The sequence below is a fragment of the Falco rusticolus genome, chromosome 8, assembly GCF_015220075.1.
Source record: "Falco rusticolus isolate bFalRus1 chromosome 8, bFalRus1.pri, whole genome shotgun sequence".
NCBI lineage: Eukaryota > Metazoa > Chordata > Aves > Falconiformes > Falconidae > Falco > Falco rusticolus.
Genome location: NC_051194.1, coordinates 58,520,857 through 58,541,711, shown reverse-complemented (window position 1 = coordinate 58,541,711; position 20,855 = coordinate 58,520,857). Strand labels below are relative to the sequence as shown.

The window sequence follows — 20,855 nt, the reverse complement described above, 5'->3', positions numbered from 1 at the left end:
CCTTTTTCCCTACCCGCAGTGGGGATAAACCAACGCCAGCACTTGGCGGTTCCAGGGAAATGAATCGCCAGTCTTGGACTTCCCGCATCCCAGCACCACACATTCCCGCTGGCAGTGAATCACATGGAGCAGGCATGGCACTTGCCCACAGCGACCCAGCTTGTACTCAGGGAAGTCTGAGCAGAAAGGGGAAAAGTAATGTGAAGGAAAAAAACCGAGTCACTGGCAAAACGGGCCGGGAAGCTCCCAGGCTCACACACGCCCATGGGACCTGAGCATTGCACGTTAAGCCAGACAGCTCATTGCTTTATCCCCTTTCTTGTTGGCTACAGAGAAGGCAAACAGGCAGCTTTAGGCACTTGAAAGATAAAATGCTGAAGCACTGATGCACACCTGGAGTCATCTGGACAGAAACATCAAGGAAGTCTTGCCAGCAGCAGATGCTGCAGGGAGGAGTGGGGCTGTACACTTGAAACACCAACCGCTCAGGGGGCAAACAGGCACCCAAGCAGCCAGGGCTGTTTAGCCAGCTCCGTGTAGTAGCCTACACCTCATTTTAAAGAGAGGTGGTCTCTGGAAGAACACAAGATCCATCTGATAGGTAATCTAATCTTCTAATGACATTCATGGCATATAAACTGTTTTCCATGGAAACCTATCTGCAGAACGATATGCACGCCAGATGCCTTGATTTAATTACCCATATAATACCCTTAGTTATGTTTAAACATCTGACCCATGCTAACAAGACTAGGTACTTCAAAGCCGGGTGAATCATTTTTCATACCAGAGAAAAGGAACAGCAGAAGAGCCAAAGTCAGAGCGGACACCCATTGACGTCCCGTTTGCCAGCACGTTCACCATTTTCACTGACCTTGGAAATGAATGCATCACCAATGAAGTCATTTCTTCCAAAAGGCAGGGTGGTGTTGTCCACACTCCCATTGGACCCTGAAGAAGATCCGATGTGAAAGAACATCCAGCCAAGGCTACGCAGCAAATTCTGTGCTGGTTTGGAGCAGAATGATGCATACTTACCATGTTTTCACGGTATTTTAAATGCTCTCTGCTGGGAAGCAAACACAAACTGGGAAGCAGTTCACACCACCACAGAGCCCCTGTCAGTGTGGATAGCATAACATTATGGAATTCATATTTACCTGCACCTCACGTCTTTCAGCCTCTCTCGACACATGGACACATACAAAGAATGAAGAGGAACAAGGCTCGTGCACCAGCAATGGGAACAGTAAAACTTCCTAGCGTTGTTTGCATTGGCACAACAGGTTTTGCTGATATCTTTGCATCCTTCATAGTCTGCGATGCATGAAATATTTAGGGTTATCACTAAACCAAAGGTTTATGGACTAAACCCAAAGTTCACTGAACACCCAGCAAGAGGGAGCAGACACTGTCTCAGGCTACCAAGTTAAAAATAATTCTCAGCTTTAAAGATTTCACAGATGGCCTTTAGGCTACAGTTCTGTTTGAATGATGGGTGATTCCACTACAGTACTGTGTCACGAAGGCCATGGAGATGCTGCAGCCGGCAGGGAAAGAGCAGCTGGCACATGTGAAAGCGCAGACAGAATCACAGAATCATTTAGGCTGGAAAAGACCTTTAAGATCATCAAGTCCAACCATAAACCCAGAACTGCCAAGGCCAAGATGACCAACCTCCAGACGGGTGGCAGTCACCAACTACTGCAAAAAAAGAACCTCTGCTTCGATGCTTTGGCTTTAAGAAAGTTTGCCTTAATGGACATTGGTAATTATAGGAACTGATATTGGGAGTGGAGCTGGGGTAATTGGAAACTTCTGCTTTCCCAGGTAGTATTTATAGGAGGCTTTATTGGTTGCTTTGATGAAGGTAAGGACTCAAATGCCTCTAAACGACAGAAACCCTTACAACACATTTATTATAAAGCACAATTCCTCTCCAGCTTGACAAAAAGTATCTGGAGGTGCATGTCCAAGCACTAGGGTGGTGCTGAGATGCAGGGAAGATCGCCGTTACACAGTCACAAAGACTCAAAGACCACAGCACCCCAAGACTGAGCCAGGCTTTCCACGGCACAGCAGCTTCCTCCTACCCAGCACAGCCCGGCAATGAAGCACTGCTCAGAGATGTCACCAGCACCAGCACATGGCCAAGGCTTTGTTGGTGACCTGTGCAAGATGGCACCATGCTGATATGCCCCGAACTGCTCTTCAGAGCATCTATTTGTGAGTCTTCTTGGTGTCCAAGCAACCCCTGAAAACACATTTGGTATCTACTACAGCATCCAATCCTTAACCTCAGCCTAGGACAATGAGGAACAAAGCAGAACAGCTCTCAGTTAAAAAAATAATAATTTCAACAAAGTAAACTGATGTATGTCCCAATCAAAACCAAGCTGCAGCTACCTTTAGTAATTTGAAAATTAAAAGTAAAAAAATAAATTTAATTAAACAGTACGTCTACTGCATCACAAGACTTTCCACTACAGACAGTATCACGGAATAACATGGATATGATCAAATATAAGAGAAAACTTCCAGAAGCTGCTTACATACTGATACGAAATGCTCAACTGCTGAAATTTTCCAAAATTAAGACTTGTTGGTAAGAACTGTGTTTTGTGGGAAATGAAACAAGGGATGAATCTATTACTACATTCCAACTGCAAACAAAAGCAGGCTCAGAAAGGCAAGAAACACCCACAAAACAACCCACCCTGCTCCCTGTGCCTCCTTAATCTTCCATGCCTCCAACCGGTACCACAGTTGACAATGCCGTAAGGGACACCACTACACGGAGCTAACGGTGCTCAGGGCTTTTAAAGAGAATTCTTAATTTAACTTTCGATTTATGAAGGCATTTTACCATCCTTCAACTCTCATTTTCTTTGAGCAAACGCAGACCCTGCTTTGCAAAATGTTAAATAAATGGATGTCGCCAAATTATTAAAATTAAAGGCAAGTGCAGAGTTGGCCAAGCGAATCATGGCTGGAAACCAGCTTCCAAAATTCCCTTAGCAGCTTTCAGATGATTGTGGAAAGACGCCATCAGAGAAAATGCCGTGTCTGCAAGCATCACCTCACCCTGGTATGTTTGGAAAGCTTATAGAAAGCCTGTGCCACGGGGAGTGGACTGTGTACAGATCATACATCATTCTGCTACCTTCTGGGGGACGGCCGAAGCCATTAATCAATGGTTGTCCTACTCCATCTTACCCGCCCTGGCTTTATTTTTCTCTCTGACTTCCTAGTGACAGAAGCATCCTACAAAAATATTTGGAGATGCTTGCTTCTGGGGCTCACAGGTACGCACCCCCTGTCGCTGTTCCCTTCCTGCACGGAACTTTTAGGCAAAGGCTTACTCGAGCCTTGTGGTACCTCACAGCCTTCACTAAACGTATGTTTGATGGGAAATACGAATTTCTAGCATTTTACCTGTGGGTTTTCATCATCGTGCAGCACATTTGGCTGGCACTTTCTTGGCTTGGACTTTTTAGTACCTTTTTAGGATAAAGATCGTGGCACACGTGAACTCCTGGCCAGGCACACTCAGGCTGGCTGATTTTCTGTTGGAAAGATTTGTCGTGCATTTTACAAACACCAGATGCTTGATGATGGGAAAATAAAGCATACTTTCCAGTAAACAAAAGCAGATTTCATTTGTCTCTGAAGTATAAACAACAAAATAAAGTGAAAAAAAAGTGCAAAACAGAACAGTACAAAACAGGCTCATACATATGCGTCGGGGGGGGAAAGTGCCGAAAGCAGAGGGAAATGGGTGTACCTGGAGGTGGGTTAATGAGCTCCGCAGTGCAACTGTGGGCTGGGGGGGCCGCAGCCTCCCTTCCCCTGCATAGGGCTGGCGGGGCGCAGGAGCCGGGCACCCCACATGTGCTGCCCTGCCTCCCGAGGCACACCACAGGTGAGCCGCAGGCACCTCTTCTTTTCCTTCCAGGTTGCAACTTGCAGGGGACAAGAGAGCTCATTTGGGAGGGGAAACAAGCCTGACGGAGCTGATAGGGAACAAAACTAACACCACCACCACAAGTTAAACAAGTAGGGGTTTCCCCAGCAGCGGCCGGGGGAGTGGAAGTAATGCATGCTAGAGGAAATGCTTTGAGACTGCCCGAGATTTACTGCAGCCTTGGTCGGTTCTCATAGCCCAGAGCAAATATTCGAGCATCACACAGTGCAAGGCCAAATCTCTTCTCTCCTTTGCTGCTGCAGGAAAGGGAACTCCACATCAGATCTTAAGATTAATGAGTATGAGTAATAAGGAAAATGTTGCAATGCTGTTATATAAACCAAAGACACACTCAGCCGTGAGCTCTTCTCCCCAACCATACATGAAATTCAGTGAGAGGTGACCAGTAACCCCAGCCTGTCTACTCCAGAGAGATAACTGAGAGGGGAAAGGGGAAATAGCATGCAAAATCACGGCTGGAGTCTGGCAGTCCTTTCAACAATTCCACGATTATTGGCCCGAGGTTTGCAGCTCAGACACACAGATCTCTCCCAGCTGACGATAAATCTGTTCTAAGCTGCAGCACGGAGACACTATGGCTGAGCCACCACCCAGCAAGGTCGTCGGTACCAGGCTGGGGCAGTTACTGCAATAAACCTGGGGGGAGATGCACTGGGAAGGAGGCGGCAGCCACCTCTGAGCTCGAGGAATATCAAGGCTGGAGATGTTATAATTTCAGATTAGGGCTCGTTGCTTTTTTTTTTAATCACTGTAATTCCAAACCATTTGATCATTTTCTTCCAATTTAGGAGAAACTCGTCCTTTTGCCTTTAGAGGAAATGCTGGCACCAGCTCAGACAAACATCTCCCAGGCAAAAATAGCAGGAATCCTAAGAAAGGGACTGCGCCCTGGCCTGGAGATAGCTACAGGGACTAAATCCTCAGGTACCCGAAATGCTCTTTCTACCATCTGAGCTAAAGAACACAAATTGTGCAGGTGTTGCAGATGGTGCTTGCACATCTGCTAATCCCTAGGAAGAACAGAGCAACCATCAGAAATGCCTGCAGCTTAAGCTTGTAGGGAGTTTTCCAATGAAAATGCTGGAAAGAGCAAAGTTAAAAGAATCAAAATATTTTGAGGAATTACACCAACTTCACAGCACTTCCATGCCAGGACAAACTGAGGAGCTGCATTTCCAGAGCTGAGTACAAAGAAAGCAGGAGCCGAAACGAGAGGTCTAAAGAGCCCTCTTCAGCCTGTTTTGAAGATCCAGGTTGAAAGGCAAGAGCTTTGGGCAGCGGGTGACAGTAGCCACCTTGCGCTGCCACAAGCTGCCTCGCAAGCAGCTGCCACAAGCTGCCACACCTGCAGAAAGGCAGGCTAGCACCGCTGGGACGGGCGGGCTTGTGACAGAGGGTTTGGCGAGCGGGGGGACACAGGGAACAGAGGCTCGAGAGCGGGGCCTCGTCTGCTCATCCACGAGGGTTTACGTGTTGCTTCGTCTGCCGTACCCCTCCTGACAGCGGCCCAGGGGTGGCAGGCAGGCGCGGCAGCGGTGCGCGCACCGTGCCCGGCCCCAGCCGCTGGCCGGCAGCCCCCGCAGGCAGCACGGTTCTCCGGCCCCCTCCAGTGGCTACAGAACGTGCAGAGGAGCCAGCGGCACCCGCCGAGGCAGCTGCCTTCAGGCTTGCGCAGACCCAGTCCCACAGTCCCAGCTCTTCAGCCCAGAGCTGTCCTCCTTCCCCTGGCGAAGCAAGTGACCGAGCAGCCAGCCACGCTCTTGCACCGGAACACCTTTATTCAGCTACGCGCGGATCCAGGCCCAGCACAGACAGCTCCTATCTGCTCTCAGAGCTGATCTTGCTGTTGCGCACGATCACTTTACCCTGGGCAAAACCAACAGACCACTGACCAGCAGTTCTTGAAGCGGGACCTTGTCACCTCTGCTCTGTCCTGGGCAGGTTCTTATGCTGCTTTCTTCACTGGAACAGGAAGGGCTAAAAACGCGCTGTGCCTCAAAGGCTGGTTCTGAAGTAAAAAGTGCTTTTACTCGACTTTGGGGATGGAGAAAAAAACAAAACCAAAAACAAAACACGCTTCAACCCAACAGATGCTGTTCCTCTGCCTTTTGCAAAACTCCCAAAGAGCAGGAAATTTTATTTGGGTACCAGCTACCAGCATTTCGTGCTCTGGAAATACCCCATAGCAACAAAGACAAGAAGAAAAACCCACATGAAAAAGACCGCTTTGGATCTGCTTTGCTTATTCCAGATCTGGTTTGGGTTTTTAACCATTTTCCAGACCTTGTTATCCCATCCCATCCAAGCTTACAGCAAGGCCACACAATGCACAGTTTACATATTACACATAAACATAACAGGCATTCTTCACTATGGGGGATGTACACTGCAGAAATGTTTGATTTCCCACCTATGACTTCATGACACCCATTCGTTACTCGTGTTATCCAAGCATGCCCCATGAACAACATGGAAAAGAATACCTTCACAAAAGAGAATGCTTTGCTACATAGGAGGCAATGGTGAAGTCTGAGTTAAGGCAAAAATAAATGCTATTTATATAGTGTGAAGATGCATAATACTCAGATTTCATATCGGAAGACTTGGGGTTTGGGTTTAAAAGGACAGAGACAGCCAGAGAATATGGGTGTTTGCCCTACAGGACAGGACACCGAGGTCTATGAATATCATGAATCTATTTTGAGATCCATTATTCTCTCTCTACAATGAAAATTGCAGATCTTCTAGTCTGCGTATTAAACTACTTCACTTAGGCAAAGTTTTAAGTAGTCTCAACAACAATGTCCACAGGGACTTACTCTAACACTAGCCTTTGCACTTACGGCTTAGTACCATGTGAATTGTCCTCCTGCACTGGACTCCCTTCAGGCCCTCAAGCCAGAAGACAGACCATCCAGGTTTAACACCGAGACCTTTGCCGGAGAGACAGACCCTCAGTTAAGATGGGAGTTGGACAGGTAGTCCATGCAAAATGTCTCCTGCACTTCAAAGCTTTGATTCTACAGACGTCCAAGTGATTGATGAACTTCAAGCTTATTGCTGTTTGGTTGGGAGAACCATCCTCTGACCTGTAGGTCATGGGCTGGAGATATCCATGGTCAGAGGAACCCTTTGGACTCACCACTGGTTGGACTGGAAGACTCATGTAGTCCTTCAAGCCTGAGGTCAAGAGACCTACCAACACATAGAGGCCAAAGTCCCCACCCCCAGCACGGCTTGAGCTTACCAGTGGGACCTACAAAGGGATCGTACCAACTCCATGCATGGGAGGAGGGTGCTCTTTGCAATTTCGCTCACGTGGGAGTTATAGCTCTGGGAGGCAACACAGTTGCTAGACTGGTCAGGGTGCCGCTGGCCGGCTATCCATAAGCACATCGTAGGATGGAGTCAGGCAAGGGCACAACAGTTAACAAACCAAATACTGAAGCATCTATAATGAATATTGTAACAGGTCATCTGCAGAGGTTTAGCATTAACTATATACTCCAGTTACACGAGGCACTGAGTTAACAACTAAATTCTCTGAATTGTTTTGGGCCACCCTCCATCATTCACACCACAGCACGGCACCGTAGCTCATTCCAGGTGGAGCCAGCTCTCCCCAGAGGAGCATATGCCTTTTACATCTATCCTACCACCTTCACCCAAAAGGCACTAACGGGTGACCGGTTTGCAAAACTGTACAAACAGGTCAAAATCGAAGGGAAAAAAGTCAACCCAAAGAAGCTTCTGCCATGGCATTTTCTCAAGACAATCTACCTCATTTTCTGCCTCTGTATGTTGGAGCTAGAGAGTATGTTCGGTCCGTGCTCCTGCAAAACATTATGGTTCCGCCAGCAAGGTGACAAGAGGCTTTACAACCTGTTTGCATCTTTCAGGCATGTTAACACTTCTATAAAGCAAGCACAGAACTCTCAGGCAACAGGCTCATGGGCTGCCCTGGCCTCCAGCATGGTGAAAACCTAAACCATCTGCACGCCTGAAAAAGAAGCAGTGCAAAACTTCCGCCTTCTCACCTTGAAAGCATGCCTACAGCTACATATCCTTGCCATTATATCTCATCTGATGAGGGTTTTGAAAGTATCCTTTGCTTTGGTATCTGAGCACTGAGTGTAATCACCACACTTTAGCCTGTTCTCAGCAGTGTACATTTTGCCACTTTAACCTAAAATCGGTGAGTAGAGTGATAGAAGGGGCCAGCTGGACCTTCCAGGCCTGGCCATGGAACTGGAATAGCAGGAAACAATCAGGAACTGTCTTTTTCCTGCCCTTCCTCCTTCTCTGAAAGCATCTTGGAAAGGCACGTGTTCTTCAGCAGATCATAAAACATACAAGAAAGTCCATCACTGCTTATCAAACTCCACCCTAAACACATCCTATAGCGGGAGGACCAGAAACTGAACTGTGATTTTGCATTCATTTATGCCTCTGGAAAAAGAACATTTTGTAACTAGTATCAAGACCTATAGGGCAAATCCATGGGGCAAGTCTATGGGGCAGCCTTGAGGATCTGCTCTTATAGTGGCAGAATAAATGGGGCTGTTGGCCAAAGGCACTGGAAACCCAAACGCAAGGCAGCTTAACCAACCCCACTTCACTGTTACGGCAGCAGGTCAAGGAGAAGAGCGACCAGAGCTACATCCCATTCGCAGGAGGGGTTGTCTTACGGTCCTCACCATCCCATGCTTAACTCTGCTCTCAACAACAGGTCCCTAGGCACTAATACCACACGATAAATAAATCCCCAACATACTTAACGTTACATCTGGAAAAATATCCTTGCCAACTGCATGAGCATGGGAAGAACATCTGGCAAAGAAAAATTATCCAAAACATCAATTTATAACACAGGGTCTAGAAAGAGCTTGAATCAGTAAAAGCAAGTATCGATGATCACCTGAGTTTTTACCCAAGGTCCTGAGGGACTATCATCTCTGTCCTTCTAAAGTTGCTATTTTGACAATGTTTCCTATACAATGACTATTTCACTACCTTTAAGTAGCTGGCTGACCCTGAGATCCTGATGGAAGGTTGTCGATTCACTGCAGAATGACACTTCTGTGAGCTTGTGACATGAAGATATACAGCAATGCAGAGGCACTGGAAATCAAAGGAGCTCAGGCTGCTGGATGCAACACCGCACTCAAGCGCATAACCTCCGTTAGGAAGTTCAAGGAACTTCAAGGAAAAACAAAAAGACCTTTCTTCTCCCTTTTCCACAATGCTGGCAGAAGCAGTATGCAAACAAAAACACTGGTTAAGTGGATCTTGGAGGGTTTTCTCTGGTCATACTGCCACCATGGGATACGGAGTAAAAAGCAGGTAGGAAGTCCTGCATGCTGTGCATTTTCAGATACTTTACTGGGCCTTCAATAACATCATAATCACTGCAATACGGCAAGCAGGCAGTCTAGAGATCATTCTGGTGTCTTTTCCTTCATAATCACACAGATATATTCACAGGCATTGCATCAACCACCAACCAGCACAGCAACACAACAGTTTAATTTAGCAAGTCCTCCACTGTTGCTCCTGGTCACTCTCAAATGCTCAAACCCATTTTACAGTGAACAGAAGATTAATTTAACCACTGCTCTTCCAAAAAGTATCCTATAAATCTTTCAGGTTCACATGCTGGCTTCATCTGAGTATCACAGTCCTTGTCGCACCACCACCACAGTGGTGACTGAACCATTGGTATCGGATCCCCACAACAGCCTGTGTAGCCATCAGTTTCCAGAGGTGAAACTACCTTTTCCTCTTCTCTCCACATTTTCTTATTCATGCTACGGCAGTGGTCAGGAGACTTGACCCAGTCCCAGCCAGTCGGGAGGAGGACTGGCCAGCGCCTGCCTTGTCCATTAGTGCTGGAGGGAGAGCCGAGCTGCCACAGCAGATCCGGTGTGCTGCAGGAACGACTCAGACAGGATAGGATTACATATTCTGCTACTCTCCCATCTGTGCGATGGGGCCTCTACACGAAGAAAGCCGAGTCAGCAGCTACCTTACAGCACGTAGAGACATGGATACAATTTTCTGAGTAACGCACAGCACCGGACAGGCAGCTTGACACATTTCACACCAGAAGAGGACAGAAGAAAACACACCCACTTTTACAGCAGCAATCACAAACTTCATACGGAAGAGAAAGGCCAGGTACTGACAGCAGAAAGAGAACAGTGCTGTTGTAAAACCCTTACCAAGGCGAGGAGAGACTCCCTTGTACGCTATAGGAAGAGGAAAGGCTTAAGTACAGACACTTTCCCCATGCAGAAGTGCCGCTGAGACCCAAGGTGTGTGTAACACAGATCAATAACAGAGGTAGAGTCAACAAACAGACATATGCTAACAGCTATAAGGATATATTGTATTTGCTCATGTAACAGCCACACACGCTTACCGGCCTCATCGTCCCACCAGCTGCAAACGAGAGATCACCAGTTAGATAACCAGTAGCTTAAGAATACACACACCGAATCACTGCACCCTAAATTTGGAGGGGAAGATCACAGGGGCAGGGAATTATGTGCACTCCATGAGCAATACAGTATTTGACTGCGGGGGAAGGGTTAGGATTGGCACCTGGCTTTATCAGCGCACTCATTTACCAAATCAAACTGTCCCGGAAAGCTGCCAGTTGCCCTTTAACTGTGTTCGTGAAGTAAAAATTGTTTAATGGGGTCTGGGATTGGAAGGATATGGATCAGATCCAGACGAGATTTGCCAAGTATTCTTCGTACAGCTATGCGGCAGAGAGACAAGAGGCTCCGGGTGTGGCCTGCAACGAAGAAAGCAGAGAAAAACTATTGAGGGACAGAGAAAGAGAGAAGGGTAAGTGTGTAAATCGTGCTGAGCTCCGGCTGACAGCTGAGGAGCCATCTACCCTTTCCATATGCCGAGGCTACGTCCTGTGCAGCGACACCAAGGCCGTGCAGGAAAGCTGAGCGTGCTCCTCCCTGAGGGTGCGAAACCTTTTCGTCGAAGACTTGGAACAACGACAGCTGCTACACGGGCAGTCTGGAAGGGCAAGCTGGAGACTGCATGGGGTTGTGACCACGGCGTCAATCCCTGCATGACAGGGTTCAAGAGGTCACTGCCAAATCCACAACAGGCGAGGCTGTGAGAGGCTCAATACTATTCAGGTAATTTTAAAATTATGTGGACTTTATTTTTGCCCTGGGAAACAAAAGCACTGATGGCCAGCTCAGGCCTTATCCCAGCCTTCTCTTGAGGGCTTCTTTTGAGTTCATAGAGAGCTCTTTCAGCACAAGGGCAAGAGGATGGTGGTGTCTATGTTGATTCAGGAACTGGACCTCCAAAGGCACCACTCCACTATTCCGCACGTTCTGCCTGAGGAGTCCCATTTGCCTCCTAAACCCATGCTTAATGGAAACCACCTGCTCCAGCTTACGTGCACCTCTTCTCAGCAAAAGTCCAGGCTGGTTTAAAAACCAGGTATGCGCAAAGCTGAATAACTTTCGGGTGGGGGCTGGGGGTTGTATCCCACAGCCTGAATCCCTTTGAAATTTCTCTGGAGTTCAAGAGGGAAACCCCACTTCCAACCCTGGTGCAAAGCCCTGGCCTTCACCAGCAGAGCCTGGTGGTTTTATGAGGTGCTGCCCTTGCTGGAACAAGGGTGCGCACTGTATTGATGTTTCTTTTATAAAAAGAAAGAAATAGCAGGTAAATTTAAGCATGTTCAGGTCTGAGGCTCTGGTTTACTTCTTTTGTAACTCATTTGCTTCCCGCAGGATGTTAAATTCAAAGAGCCAGCCTTTTCCCACCTTTCTCCACCACCATCTGAGCTCCCTCCTGCCACTCGCTACTACTGTTTGTGGCTTTACTTCCTACGAAGCCTGTCCAGATACAGCCACCGCTTGGGTCCCTGCAGAGCACAGGGTCAAATCAAGAACGGTGAGGGCACACCTGCATGGCTTTGGAGAACTGGATGTCACTGGACATGCCATAACCTGCCTGTAGTCTGCAGATCCAAAGCCCAGCTCTGATAGGAACGCACTGCTTAAACCTTGTCTCAGGCTGCTGAGAACGTGGTTAGGCAATGGAAAAAGAGCTGGGAGAAAGACAAAAAAGATAAAGACAGAGGTTGGGCTACTGGGATAGGTGTCGATGGTAGCTGAAGAGGTAGCTCAAGAGGGAAAACACCACGTGAATGTACAAAATGCAACAGGAAAAAAATAAGGAGTCTAGCTGGAGGCTTATGGGGAAGCCATTGGGTTGAGTCATCAGTGTTGACAGAGCCAGAGGCAGGCAGCAGCTCGGCAACACTGAGGATCCGTGCCAGGGAGCTGCAGACGCCAGCCCCACGGTCCTCTCCTGCCTGATGCCTGCCTAGCCAGCAACAGCTCTTTGGGAGCCATGTCAGGGGTGGTGAAGTCATATAATTAGCTTAACAGCTTGTTAAATCCCAGTTATCTTTTTTGCGTGTTAGAATTGCTTTACACAAATTTTAAGTTAGGCATAACCTGTTTACACAATCTTTTTGCACTTGGCCGAAGGTACCTGAACAAAGAGACCCAGATGAGGATGGTAACACCCATCCTACCACCTTAACAGCTCCTAATTACCAAATAAACTCTCCAAAGAGTTCTCCTGAATCCAGAGCTAAATAAAACCAGCGCCACTTCAGTAAGTCAAAGCCACTTACCCCTTGCTTCTTTGAACACCTGCAGTGCCTCAGGGTTGACTTTGACCCTCCCTGTGGATTCAACTCCCAAGGCTTCCACTTTCACCAGGTTCAGATTGGCTCCAAAGTCAATCAAGAGGTGGACAAACGCCGCTTCACAGCCATGCCGCAGGACAGCGTCCATCACGCACACTGGGGAGCCCCGGGAGAAGCCCTGGATGTTGATGGGCCCACAGCAGTTAAAATCCGGGTTGGCTCCAGCCTGGAGCAGCAGCCGAAAGCACTGCAGGTTGTGGTAGGCTGCACTGATGTACAGGGGGCAGACCACCAGTGTGGTAAGGGGCCGCAGGGAGAGGCTGGGGACCCGCGAAGTGAGGTGGTGGTTCACATCCACATCTGCACCATACCTGAGTGGGGGAGTGAGAAGAGCGGAGGTTTGGAAACAAAGGCAAGAGCACAACAACTGCAGCCCAGGGTGACAACGTGGCAGCGGCTGAGGCTGAAGGACACCCGGAGGGTGAGACCCTGCCTACCTTTGGTACCTCTGGGGCCCACCACCCAAGAACCGCCCGTACCTACCCTCAGATGGGCCTGGGGGGACTTTCTGAGTGGGCATGCCGTATCCAGCACGGTCTGATCTTCAAGAAGCAAAGCTGTTTCTCTGCCCACAACAACCCAGGCTTTGGAGAGGGGAGGAGTAGCTGACTAACATCTTTCCTTGCCCTCCTGAAGGATGTGCCAAGCACGGCCTTGGCACAAGGGATGGCTCAGCCCTGAGCCAGCACCACGTAATCCTGGATGCCAAAGAGCCGGCTGGGGAGCGGGGATGTTTCCAAATGACTCAGTTGAAGAGATGCAGTGAAATAACTTCCCCACCAGGATAAAACAGGCCAAAAAGCAATACAGGCAATTGATCTGACTGTCACAAACAGCAGGGAAATGGAAACAGAAATCTGTGCTCAACAGCGAAACATGTATGACAAAATCCTGCTCCCGAAGGAGCTGAGGCGGTTGAAATCCCATCAGAATCCCATCAGGGAGTCAAAAAGAAGCCTTTTCCCTAGTATTCAGCTCAGCTGAAGGGATGTACCCGCCAACTTTGAGCACGCAGGAAACTGGAAAAACACAAAATAATTGCATCAGACCTTCCATTCTCCCCATCCACCCTGCACAGCTCCATTCACAGGTTATATATTACACTGGTTACTGCACGACAGATCACAGTTCAAGGCCAGCACTCCAAACCCTGAAGGGGGAGACCTCCGAGAGCTGCAGCAGCAACCCTCTCAAGCCTTTTGCAACTGGCTCCTGCCTCACCCTACCCCACAGAGAAACCCATACCTCGTATCTTTGCCGCATGGTGCCATGGTGTCCCAACTGCTCCATAAGCCCTGCGGCCAGAGCAAAGCGGGCTCAGGCTCGCTGTGGCGCAGAGAAGGCATGCTAACAGGCTGAAGCCCTGCTCAGTGGACATCATCATCATCATGAAACAGAAGCAGCGCCTGCAGCATACTTCTTGGTAAGTACAGATGGCAGTAAGTTGTGAACGAGCAGCAAACAGGGCTGATTGGCTTCGGCTCTTTTCATTTTTTTGTAGGAAGTGAAGAATGCAGCCAAATAAATGGGAACAAAAAGGCCAAGTGTAGCTTTCTAGAAAAGCATGAAATTTGGAAAATGGCAATGCTGCGGAAAGAAGAGATGGCAGAAATAAGCATTTATTTCCCCCAGGCTGGGTAACACCCAAGCAGTGGGGACACTAACTCCCATCTACTTCACATGCGGCTTGGATGGGAAGGAGGAGGAAGACAACGCAATTCCCTAAGGAGTAGCTAGTTTTAATTGCAGCACTGCAAACCAAGCAAAGGAAGGAAAGCACTGTCCCTTCTCCCCACAGAGAGATGAAAGGTTCCTTCAACCTGCCAGCCCCCTTCCCAAAACCGCAAACCAAGCATTCCGAGAACTAGATTTTTCTGTCTCCTAGATAGCATTATGTTCCTTTCTGGAGTTAATAAAAGAAATAAGGAAACAACCTGGGGACGAATCCTGCCCCAAGGCAAGCACAGCTCTTCCGAACCCAGTAGGGCCTGGTCCCTATCCAGCAAATACTTAACCAAATGCTTCAATTCTGAGGATGGGAATGGCCTCATTTAAATTAAACTCACGCAGAACAAGGGCCAAGGAAACTCGCCTAAGAGCTGCAAATGGCATGCAGTGTATTTTTACCCCAACTCACAAGATCTGCCAAGCATGAACATCTTGACTGAGATCTCAGGAGACCGGTGGGGTGGAAAAATGCAGGAAAAGGATGGGACTAGGCAGTACAGCACTGATGAGCGTGAGCTGGTTCTTGCACCAGCCACAGAACTGAGCTTCGCTTCCCAGGCCAGGCAGCTGACCCAAGGATCACCGCACACTAAGGGGACATTCCCATCCATCCCTGGGGACATCCACAGCACTTTGCTGCATCTGTGCCACTTCACCTGTGTTGGAGCACAGAGGGCTAAATAAGAGAAGGTGTCTGTTCTCGACAGGCAATCGTTTATGTTCCCTGTAGATAAATCTCTTAAAATCAGACTATGTAGCATTTGGATAGTCATCTGTGCTGCTGTGGGACTTTCGCAGGGCTGTTGTAGGGTCGCTGTCTCCTATGGCCGTGGTCCTCACCAGACAGCAGGTATCCCTTCATTTCAGTCCGGTTTTTTTTCCATTATCATCAAAATTCTCAGTGGAAACCCCCAACTCAAAGCAAAATACAAGAGTCCACTTTTATCACAGTTAGGCATGCACCTGAGGCATCGGGGTGATTTGTCAGGTATCTTTTTCACCATTTTAGTGTGGCAGAAGGATCCTTAAGATGCTGGGTCAGCCCTCAGTTACGCTGCAAGTACAGTGCTACAGTCCGAACCCATTGCAGCATGATCACATCACAAGCTGTCAGGAAGGTAATCTATACCCTGGCAATATAACCGTGCATATTTCCGCCAGCCGTCTTATAAAATGGATCACCATTCCACAGCTACGTGTGTATTTACTATTAATGGATACGATTTCACTTATTGCTTGGTTAGCTGGTTCAGCAGTTGTAGTAGTAGTCAAGAACCCTGATTGTGCTACCATACGATATAAAGAAAAGAAATGAACCAGGCGATGTTTAGACACCTGCAGCGAGCCTGACTGGGCTGGGCTTTCTCTTCAGGGCACAGGCTCTCTCGAGCTGAGTATGCGGAAGTATTTCTTTGTATCTCAGTAAAAGTATCTTCCTCATTGCACTCCCCCTGCCAAATCCTTTAAAACAACATTTTAAAAATCTGAGCGAGCTTCATAACATAAGACTGTGTGTTAAAGTAAGCAACTCTGAATGTATCTTTGAAATCTCTGCTCCAAGATATTTGAAATTTTGGGCAATCTGACAATTTGGTATTAGCTTAGCAGCCTTGGGAGAGACATTGTCTAATAAAAAGATATTGGACAAACTCCAGTTAATTTTTAATCCTGAAAGTTTTCCAAAATCTTGCTTTTAATATTGCTGGCAAGGTATCCCAAGGAGCAGACACATAAATCAATGCATCAGCTCTCCATGTGCTGCTGAAATACCATTTGCTACATTTCACCCTGCCTTAGCAGATATATCAGGGGAGATTCTCAGGAATGCAGCGTGTGAGCTGAACCTTGTACCAACGAGCACGTGGCGATGGGGATATCCTTCTCTCAGCTTGCTGAGAAAGGAGCAAGAAGAGGGGACTGTCTCCCCATCTTTCTACTCATCAGCTTCCTTAAAGCTGCACTTGTATGAAAATTAACTTCCCCACAAGCAAAAAGGAAAGGAGAAAATTCCCAAGTATTTCTAATTTCTTCTATTCTAATCCATTTGGTTATTTTCTGGCATTTGTGGACATTGAAGGGATTCCTTGGAGAGCGCTCCTGTGTGAATCCAAATACCCTTTCTTCTCTTTTACCATTTCTTTCTTCAACCTGTATTTTTCCCTTAGTATTTGTCATCAATGGACGATACAGTTGCTCAGCGTAGTCCCTTATACAAAAAGCTTCCAATTTAGAAGGAAGTAAGTACCACAGCATGCCACAGAGGAAGAAACTCAAATTTGCACAGCTCACTGCTAGATCTTGAACCCACTCGCTGCTCGTGGAGGGAATTTCCTGAGGGACAGGCGGCCACCGGTTACCCACCACCCAGCTAAGGTTACTGTTCATCTCAACAGAGCGATGGCCATCACTCCCTGCCCCAGAGATGCCACCCCTTCGATGAAGCTGTGCATCAGGTGTCAGGCAATTAGGATGCCACGGAGGGTGCCCTAGTGAAGGGCAAACCCAAGCAGCCAAGAACAGCCAGTGCCAATGACAAGCATCTCTCCTCCCAAGGACAGAAAACGGTCAGAGCAGCAGAGTTAAGCAAAGGAGAGATGTGCTTCCAACCAATTTTTGATTCGCTGGGGAATCCACCTCACTCGTAAACCCAGCCAGAGACATGGAGCTGGCATTCAAAACGGAGGTGGGGGGAAGATACTTTTTAAGATTTGGATCTGTCTGAAGAGTGGATGGTGGGCTCAGAAACAGAAAACTTTTCTCTTAGACTTTGTCTTAGAAGAACAGGCATGGGAGTCACACGGCAGGGCACAGATCAGGGCCAAGCGACAGAGAACACGAGGATGTACCTTCGGGCGCTTCTGCACCAGAACTTGTCCGTATCTTAGCCAGCTTCGCCAGGCCTGTGGAGGCACTGGGCGTGTGAGGAGGGAACGGATACGCTGAGCCCCATGGGGGAAAAGATCCCAAGGCAAGAAGGTAGAGCCACCCCTCTCCCCACCAGAACCATCTTCAGCCTGCACCCAAGCTCTCACCTGATCAGCTCCCGGAGGATGTCTGCCCGGCCCACGCGTGCCGCATGGTAGACAGGGGTGCTGCGGTGATGCCGGCTGCCGTTGGGGTCAGCCCCAGCTTCCAGGAGGATCTTGGCACACTCAAGGTGCCCGTTGACCACAGCTACGTAGAGGGCGGTCTGACCCTTCACATCCACTAAATCAATCTCAGCCCCTTTGCGGAGGAGGAAGTCAACGCAGGGGCCATGGCCAGCGGTGGCGGCGATGCGTAGCGGTGTGCAGGGCAGCCAGCCGCAGCACCACACTGACTTCTCATTGATCCGGCTGTCATTGGGGGGAAAAAACACTGGGTCAGAAAAGCCCTCGTGCTGCCTTGCATCACCCCAACTCCCCCAGCCCCTAAGGAGGATGCTGGGAGAGCCCAAACTGCTCCCTTGAAGCTCTTCCTCCCTGTTTTGGCACTTCGTAACAGCCCTGAAAAGCTCCTGCCAACATCCTGACTAGGTGCTGCACACAGGTAGCCAGAGAGTACTCATACTCATACACATACTCAAGTAGTGTCTGAAAGATGGGCTTTATCAGAGTTCTGCTGTGTCAGGAGCAGTGCATACACACAATAAGGGACAAACCCTGCCTCAAAACTCAGTCAAAATCCCTAATAAAAAAAATACAATACTCCCTACTCCCTTTTTACAGGGAGATATCCCAAACCAGCAGTGACTGAGTGGACAACCACAACCATTTAATCCAAGCTGCTGTAAAGAGGGTAGAAAGTCATCAAAGCAGCAGGGAAACAGCAAGAGGACACGGGAAAAGGCGAGCAATGAATGGAAATGCAGGCGAGCATCTGTATCACACCACTGGCAACATTCACTCACCCAAGCACCATGGATGACAAACACAAATCCAGAGAAAACTATCCCTGCCAGGAAGGAGCAAGCTTGGGAGGTGCAGCCATCCTGCACTGAGAAGCACAAGTAGGCCATTAGCATCCTTGTTGCACAGCTGTCCTGGCGTAAGAGCTTTTTCCAGTGTATTGAAAGAGAAGGTTCATGGCTGGTGGCTGCTTAGATGCCATCTGAAATAACCTGTATTAGTTGTCACGCTCATCCAGATCTCAGGTTAGCCCTACAAATCTCATAAGCATCCAGACCTTCCTGTCAAATTCTCTGCAGGTACCATTTTAGCAGGAACACGCAGAGAGGAAGGGATTTCTTTAAAGCCAAGGTAGGCTGGCAAAAGTGCTCTTTAGACGGCGCAGCAATGGATCTGCTCTTCTAGTTCACTCCATGCAGGCCCACATAACTGGTGCAGGACAAAGCAGTTTTTATACAGTGCATTTACAGTGTTTGCTGGGACAGTGATGCCACAATTTTTTTTTTCCAACCATGTTTTAGGAAAAGGAGTCGTATAAGGCCCACACAAAGCCCTCAGCTATCAAGTCTTACGACAAAAACATTCCCTTTAATCCCGGAGGCTTGGGGATCTCCATGCCATACCTACCTCCGAATGCAGAGAAGTCACTTCTCTGCGCACTCCATCACCTGTGTGATGGTGCTGCAGGCCCAACCCTCCCGCCAAACTTTGCTTTTTCCTGCACGGCAGGATGCCTGGCCCTGCTGCCACAGGGATGGCACAAGGCAAAAATGTCACACCAAGGGTCCAAAGAGCCCCAGGTGGCAGAGAGAGGGGCTGGCTCATTCCCTTTTTGCTGAAAGGCCGCTTTTTTTGAGGCTGGGAGGCAATCTGCACTCTAAGCAGTTTTCTCCACGATGCAGGAAAATTAACTATCCCTACCGTCACAGATTTAGCACCGGGCAGGTTTTGTAACGCAGGGTGTTTCAGGTTTATATATTCGACCGTAATCCCTTTGGTATGTTTTCCCCACCACAGCCAGGCTCCTGTTTTCACGGTGTTTCGTTCCTGGGCCCATCTGAGGGGAGCTCGGCCGCGGCCGGAGCCTTCCCTGCCGGGATCCCTGCGCACTCCCCCAGCCTGACGTCTCTCCCGTGAACACCGGAGCGAGGCGGGTGTCGGAGAGGAGCCGGCGTGCGGGGGAGGGGGGGGAGTCGCGCAGCCCCCGGGGCCTCGACAGCCACCCGGTGCCAGCGGGGCCCCGCGGCGCGGCCCCTGGCGGGCGCGCAGGCAGCCTGCGGCGGGGGTGCGAGGCGCCCCCTCACCTTTGGAAGCTCTCCTCCTGCAGCAGGCTCTTGAGGGTGGGCAGGTCCCCCACGTAGGCCGCGTCGTGCAGCCGGGTGTCCTCGCAGTGCTCGATGGGGTGGTCGCAAAACTGCTCCCGCAGCCACTCCTTCAGGTTACGACCTGCGCTGGAGAGAGAGCGGGGGGGGCGCCGGGCTGAGCCCAGGCCACCGGCGGCCCGGGGGCGGGGGGCTGCGCTGCCCCGTCCCGTCCCCCTCCCGGCACCGGGCGGCCGCCGGGATGGCGGCGGGCCCGCTCCCCCCACGTTACCTGCCTGCCCGCCTGAGGCGGCGGGCGGGTCCCCGCCGCCGGGGGGGCCGCCCTCCGCCATCGCCCCTCGCAGCGCCGGGCCGGCTCGGCCTCCCTCCCCGCCCGCAGCGCCCCCCGGCCGCCGCCCGCCCTCCCCGGGCCGGCCTGATTGGTGCCCGCCGGCCCGGCGGCTTCCTGCCTCCGCGTTAAGGTGGTTTTCCCCGGCGGGAGGAGGGCGGTTCGCCTCCGCGCCGGCAGCCGGCAGCCACGCCGGAGCCATTCCTCCTTCAGACCCGCCCCGCCGCCGCCGCTCGGCGGGAGGGAGACTGGGGCGGCCCGGCCCGCTCAGCCCGGCCGGGGTGGCGCGGCGGCCGCCTCACCCGCTGGGGGCTCTGGAGGTTTCCCCTCAGAAGGGGGGAGCGGGGCAGGGCTCGGGCGCTGGGCGAGGGGCCTGGGGGCTCCTTCTCCCAGCCACCGCCCTGGCAACTCGGCGCGCTCGCCCCGCAGCCGCCTCAGGGCCGCCCCTGCACCGCCGCGGGGGGATACCGGGCGCTGGGGCGCTGCTGCAGCGGGCAGCGTTTCGCTCCTTAGGCTAGGCGGGGTCTCCCACAGCTAAAAGCTGCAGAGGTTTTATCTGGCCACATTCGTCCGATTCTCCCCGGGGTGTGTTGTCAGGTTGCCACCGGCCTGTGAGAGAGAGCAGGCGGCCCGTGTGAGGGGGACGGAGCTGAGAGGGGAGCGCAGCTGAGGGGGGAGGCCGGGCGGGAGCAAGCAACAAGGCGACAGGGTCATGAAAATGCCATGGGGAAGCAGCCAGGTCTGTGGGCTCTGAGCAAAAAGCCACTGCTTTGTGTAAACCCCACCAGGCAGCCTCAAATACAGCGCCCAAAGCTCACCCTCAGGAGGGAGCAGCGGGCTTGTG

At 50.2% G+C, this 20,855-nt stretch overlaps 1 protein-coding gene across 1 annotated transcript; it reads right to left on the bottom strand.

Annotated features, from left to right (window-relative positions):
- Nucleotides 1-6,062: 6,062 nt before the first annotated feature.
- Nucleotides 6,063-20,088, bottom strand: ASB1 (ankyrin repeat and SOCS box containing 1). Its single transcript, XM_037398214.1, has 5 exons — nucleotides 19,955-20,088; nucleotides 19,666-19,807; nucleotides 17,507-17,809; nucleotides 12,672-13,057; nucleotides 6,063-10,784 (listed from the first exon to the last, which is right to left on the bottom strand). Exons 1-5 carry the CDS (start codon nucleotides 20,013-20,015, stop codon nucleotides 10,651-10,653), a joined length of 1,026 nt encoding a protein of 341 aa, XP_037254111.1. The 5' UTR covers nucleotides 20,016-20,088; the 3' UTR covers nucleotides 6,063-10,650.
- Between the last annotated feature and the right edge of the window lie 767 nt (nucleotides 20,089-20,855).